Source organism: Anthonomus grandis, chromosome 17 (genome assembly GCF_022605725.1).
Source record: "Anthonomus grandis grandis chromosome 17, icAntGran1.3, whole genome shotgun sequence".
Classification (NCBI taxonomy): Eukaryota; Metazoa; Arthropoda; class Insecta; order Coleoptera; family Curculionidae; genus Anthonomus; species Anthonomus grandis.
In genome coordinates this window covers 8,698,088-8,704,806 of record NC_065562.1, presented here as the reverse complement: position 1 = coordinate 8,704,806, position 6,719 = coordinate 8,698,088, and the positions used below count along the sequence as shown (strand labels likewise).

Sequence of the window (6,719 nt, the reverse complement as noted above, 5' to 3'; positions counted from 1 at the left end):
TTTTGTCTTGATTTAAATTGCCCAACGCTCCCCCTACATATTTTAAGTTCTCTTTATAACTCACGGAAAAGATAGGCTTCATGGATTAAAAAAAATCAAATGCCAAATGGATACTTGCATCGATGTTCACGGAGGAGTTTCCTGCATATATGTTACAAATTCATAACTAGCACAATCAGCACTTTGTTTTTATTTTTTACCATTACAAAAGTGGATGTAATGAGAATCTGTAATGGTGAAAATACGACTTATGTGGAAAAACTTCTAAAAAAGTTTTCCTACAACAGGCATTATTATGATTTCACTTCAATAAAACTGGTCATATTTTCTTAAGAAAATAAACAAACAGATGACTATTTTTATTATAACTACACTTAATATAATATCTTAATAAAAAGGTGTTTATATTTTTTATGTCAATATTACCAATGTTAACGTAAATTACTGGTAATGTACCATGCAGCTATTTCTATATACACAATTACATATATATCTATATATATGTATATGTACATTTTATTCCTAACTCAAATGTCTTAATTTCTTCTTCGTCTAACTCTAGATATTCTCCAAGCATTTGGTTCCTCATATTTATTATAAAGAGGTTCCAATCGTTGGTTCTTCTTAAATTTGCTTAATTTCGTTGGATCTGAGAATTTAAAGAAAGCAGGTGCGAATTCCACTAGCCACTTTGGATCTATTGTCGTTACTTCACGCATGTATTCTTTTGTGGTGCAGACAAGCTCATGATAAATGACCCTGGAAAAAATTATATTTTCGTAATTAAATAAAATCTTATTTGCTAATTCAAATTTTTGAATAATTAAAAAACAACTATTTTAAAAGTTATTTTCCAATTTGTATAAGCATCAGTCAAGCAACAGCAATAGTTTTATCTTGGTTATCCCCCGTAACATTTTCAAATTCTTTAGTATTAAGTTTTTTTTTTTAATTTTTCTATGGAAAATTAAAAAAAAACTTAGGGTGGTTGAACCATAATCATATCAGGATGAACCTTTTTGTAACTTTTCTTATAAAAATAAATTAGGGTCAATTGGGGTAATTGTGGACGATATTTAATGTTTTGACTTGCTAAACGATTTTTGGGGACATCACGCATTATGTTATATATGTAAATTAGCAGTCACATAGCTCATAGTATCTTCTTTGATAATTACTAGTGGTTTTCTGTAATTACAAGTCACGTTAAGATAAAAAAAAATATATTCAACATGCTTGTCCGTTTACATTTGCCCCTACTTTTTAGGGGCAATTGTAAACAAGCATCTCTTGATACATTTACTCTACCAGAAAAAACCTGGGGCAAATATAAACGAACTATATAAAGTCGCTGTGTAGCAAAATATTTTTTGATATAAGTCGTGTTTACATTTACCTCAAAATAATGTGACCTTAAAGGTTTTGCTTGCAATATAAATGAAAAATCGAGATAAAAGTAAATATTTTCCAACAGTTCTGTTTATTTTAACTAAAACTAAACTATTTTTGAAAACGCTAATAAAAGAAATTTATTCTTAGTATGTAATTATAATAATATTATAGGTATAAAAAATTAGTTTTGCTCATAAACAGGAACTATTGCTGGAAAGTTGTATAGTATTCTCTCTCCCTTCATTTGAATGCCAGGATCGGGAAGCACACCAATGATTTGATTCAAGGTTATATAACTGACAATCAGTTTCAACAATGTTGAAAAGCATTTTTGATGCATCCCAGGATTTAAGACCAGTCACTTTGATATCCGTTAATTTTTCATCCACAGCTTCAATTAAAGACACATATTTAAAAAGAGTAGTCTTTCTCTTTCCACCTTTGAACTGCACAAGAATAAATTTCCCTGTGGACAAGTCTGAACTCTCGACTGTTTTAAGCTCTATATCTTGTTTTTCCGGTTCTGCCCAATCTATTTCATCATCAGTATCACCTAGACTTATTTCTCCATCAGAACTTTCCGACTCTGCAACTGGTTCACTTTTCATTTTTTTCAATTTCGGCTCTAACTTTTTGTTGTCCGTTTTCGGATTAGCCTTTTTTTTCCTTTATTTTTCTTCTTCTCTTCTGCTTCTCTTAGTCTTTCCAAGACTTGGTTGGTTGTTAATACCTCTCCATATCTTTGTTGCTTTAATCTCGGTATGACTTGTTTTTTCTCTTCAACAATATCTTCACGGCGGCTGAGTGGCAAGAAAATGTTGGTAATTTCTGTCGATTTACTGATAGACGATAACGTCGATGGTTGTGGACTATGGGTAGATGCCACTAATAATTTTTGGTAGTCAGTTGACGATGTAGAAGGCTGCTGTCGGCTTTCAGCTGATGACACTGAATGATGTTGACTACAACATGATGAAGTTGAAGGCATTTGATCGTCGATCGTGGGTAGAAGTGGGTTTGGTTCAGAAATTGCAACAACAGTTGATTTAGAGGATACTAGTTGGATAATAATAGCATCGGATGTTACAGATTTCGGAGCTTTGAGGGCAGCTTCGTATTTGGCCAAGTCTTCTGGTGTAAATTCATTTTGTAGGAATTTGTTTCGATCAACTGGGTATACGCCAGTATTTTTAAATCCATATATAATATTGCTAGAAACCATAGACTCTTGCCAATTAATGCCAAGTAATTCGGTAAATTTTTCCTTAGTTAGCCGTCCACACCCTCGTCCCATTCGTCCTTACCAAACTTCACCAATTGTTTATTCCAGTTCACCTTTAAGGATCCGAAGACACACTTGTCCAAAGGCTGAAGCTTATCCGTAAGATGGCTTCGAAACTTTATCAAAATCATATTGTTGTGCATTGCCTCTTCAATAATTCTGACGCTCATATGACTGCTGTGACCATCATACAACAGTAGAGCTGCTTGATCTAGAAGGTTTTGGGAAGTTCTTAAATCTTTAATGTGAGGTAACCCCTGTCGTAAACCACTGGAAAAATTGCGGCTCCTCCATCCATCCATTAGTGGAGGCCGCATATATAGAGTTCCTGGATCACAGGGCCTTTACTTTCTCTCCAATTGCCCTAATATGATAGGGATCATTATTAAAACCTGACTTGTCAGCATTAAAAATAAAGCTTCCTTTATCATCTAAATTATTTTCATCAATGATTCTTTTCAGGTCATCAAAAAAATGGTAGGCGATCTCAGATTTTCTAGCATCCTTCCGCAGTTTTTGTAAATGTTCCGGTTTCTTAAGAGACAGTTCAGGATGTCTTCTCATGAATGAGTAGTACCAGTCTTCTCCCGGTACTCTTTACATTTTTAAATAATGTTCTTAAACCTTTTGCATTAACATACTCTCCAACCAGTTGTCTAAGTTCTGCTTAGTCACATGGTAGACCCATCGCAGTATGTGCCAATAAACATTTCACTATTTCATTTTCGACATCTGATGATAAAACGTCCACCCTTTGTCACATTTAATGGAGTCTTTCTTCCTCCTATCCTTTGGTAAATAACTGATCTGGGAACACCATAGAACGTTTCTGCTTGACGATACGTTTTATTTTTATTTTGGACATCTGCAACGGCATTCGCAACATCTTCAGTTGTATAAGAAGGTGCTTCTTTTTTCCTTACATAAGTACGAGACAACTTTACACTGCAACAAGACAAAGAAATTACTCATTTTACATAAATTATCGGCGAGACACTAATTTTATTATGTTTACAATTACCCCAAAAGTGTGTATACATTTCCCCCAAGAACAAATTTATTAGGGGGAAATGTAAACACTGAATTATTTTAGTGATTATAAAATTTGTCGACAGACATTTAGGCATAAAATAGACACAATAGTATAACAAACAATGTCCAAATGAAATATCTAACTTACCTCGATGATTTGCATTCGAAAACTTCAGGGCCGAAATTCAACATAAAACCACCAAACACATCAAATTGCATCAGCCAACTAATGCAAGAAGAGCACAAACAGGAGTAAAATTTCGAGGGAAACCGAGTTCGCCCGACGTCGACATGACTCGAATAGTGAGCTTCGCGCCAAATTTGAAATCTAAATGTTGTTATGTTTCTTATTTTAGATGTGTCTACAATTATCCCAGTTTACATTTACCCCAATTGACCCTATTTATGCAAATTAAATTTAAAAGTAATTGTAGTAAATCAATTTAATAAAAATACATTTAAAACCAAACAAAAAAGTGCAGGTACCTACATGTATTTATGAACTATAATTGGAAAGATTACTACATTGCCACATAACAGCCAAGTTTACGTGTTAAATTTTTCATAGAGGATTTTTCTAAATATTAAAAATGATTCATTTTGAATGGACACCACACTGACACTTTGAAAAACATAAAAATTAAGAGTAAGTTTCGTAACCTAACCTATCGTCGGTTAGAAGCGGTATTTTTACGATTCCTGAAAATATCGGTTTGAAATGGCACGCCCTGGTTTCTTGTTGGTCCTTGGTCTTGTTTTCGTTGGTTGATATTAGGTTATAAATTCCATTTTCTGTGTTATAGGTACCTATTATTATTTATAATACCAATAATGAATGTAAATGCAAATGTTATTGGTATATTTGAGCTCCTGCTCCTAAGCAGTGATGAAAGCTCTAGTAGTTGCGATGATGAATAAATGGGTTCTGTGCGTAAGTGTTTTTTCAAAATTGATGGTTTGTACTTTTTCAAAAAAATATATAAATACATAGCTCCATTATATTAAGATCAATATGGATTTGAATTGTTGTCAAGTGTATTGAATGCAATGAATTGAAAGAAACAATCAAATGATCAAATTTCCCGGATTCCCGGATGTCGTAGATCAAACTCAGAATATAAGTACGTTTAATCCACGACATCCGTAGGACTAACCGAAGATACTGAAGAAAATGATCGGTCGTTTCGGTTGACATTTGCAACCAATTTTTCAGGAACCGCGTTTCATAACTGAACCAAATTTCAGAAATTGTATAGTTATAAAACGGTTACCGGCACAACCGGAGGAACCGGTTAAGTTACGGAACTTATCCTAAATATAGACAAAAAAACTACATACCATTCTGGCTGTCGATTGAACAAAGCGCTAGATGGATGAATATAAACGACTTGGCTGTCCACCAAAGTCCTATAACCTTCCTGGGGATCCTTTTTGGCAGCATTTCTAAAGAAACCGGAACAGATTGCTTTCTGCACTCTGACAGTATTCTTGTCAGCAGACACCACATCCAATTTGTGCCTGTCCATAATCCCTAACAATTGTTTCCTTACATCCTGTGCTCTTTTTAAAGTCCTTATCTGGACGAAATTCTCATAACACCAGGCATTGGAAAATTTGTTATTTTTCCAACTGTTGTAGACGGCTAGTAAAGTGATATGATCACCTTCCGGTTGATTGAATTTCGCCTTTTTCTGGTCGGCTAACGCTTGCTTGTCTTTTGGTCTGTAAAAGACGTTTTGTACCGAGAGCATGCTCACTATGGTCAAGATTTCGTCCGAGCATTGCAGCGCCACAGACATAATTAACATCTTGGAGAGGTTTGGTTCAAGTGGAAACTCTGCCATCTGAAAAATTAAAATTTGATAATCAACAGATTATCGGAATTTTGATGAAGTAAAGGAAAATTGAGAAAAATGTGTAATGATAATTAAGAAAATATGGTAAAGCCTTATTTTGTAGAAGAATGCAGGGTGATTAATGGCTGATGGTAGTTTATTAAACTTTAGCATCTGTAACAACACATTTCACATTTTGTTAACATTCTCAACGTATAGGTTATATTTTCATGTTAAACCATGAAATTTGGGTTCAATCCCTTTAAGTGGCTGATTACTCAAGTCTTTGCATCTGAATAATAAATTAGAACTTCCCTAAAGAAAGCAGATACTTTGTACTCAACTTCATAAATCACAATTTTGGCAGCAGTTGATTGTTGGGGATCATCTCACCAATTATTTGAACTTAGTTTTCTTCCGAGATTTACACTACCAGTAGTTGTAAATTTAGATACGAGTTTCCGTAAATATTTTCTACAAATAGGACGATTCGGGAAACGATCGTTGAAAATTCTTTTGGTTTCGGGAAAGTTACGCGTCGCGTAAATAAAAATCGCTTCGATTTTTTCTTCCAATGGACGAGAATTGATCATTTTAAACTACTACTACTAAAACCGAAAACTAAATGAGTGTATTTTAACTGTACAATGATATTTGTTTTCGTACTGATATTTTTGTCACTAACAAAAAAAAAAAAAAACAAAGTTTTATCGAAATTATTGCTGTCGCTGTGGACACGGCAGAGAATAACAATTATTTGTAGAGATATGCATTTCAGTGTTTTGGTATTCAGGTAATTATTAAATGTACCACCATTTTGAAGTGTGTAAAGATATTGAATTTATATTCTAGGGTTATAAAATACTCGTCAGGAGCTTCAAAATGATGTGCCACAAGACCACCCTTTCCATTTAATTCTTTTTTCCAAGATGGCGCCCAGCAGCCATCTTGAAATTTTTATCTGTCAATTTTACTTTAAAACATAGTGTTCATTTATCAATTACATTACCCCAAGTTTCAATATTTTGAATTGATCCGTTCAAAAAATTAAGAGGGGAGGGGACATTAAAGAAAAGCACTGTATAATAAAGAGTGCATATTCATTTAAATTATGCCTAATATAAGAAAATCATGCCGAGATGAAGGAAACTGCGGGGTTTTATATTATTTATGTTTAT

The 6,719-nt window shown here is 33.7% G+C and overlaps 1 protein-coding gene across 1 annotated transcript in view; it reads right to left on the bottom strand.

The window, feature by feature from the left end:
- Nucleotides 1–344: 344 nt before the first annotated feature.
- Nucleotides 345–6,719, bottom strand: part of LOC126746521 (ATP-dependent RNA helicase DHX8) — a 42,552-nt gene continuing 36,177 nt past the window's right edge. The window contains exons 13-14 of the mRNA XM_050454828.1: nucleotides 5,045–5,550; nucleotides 345–759 (exon numbers count right to left, since the gene is read on the bottom strand). Of these exons, the coding sequence (XP_050310785.1) occupies nucleotides 537–759; nucleotides 5,045–5,550 (729 nt within the window). The 3' untranslated portion in view covers nucleotides 345–536. The remainder of the gene's footprint in view (nucleotides 760–5,044; nucleotides 5,551–6,719) is intronic.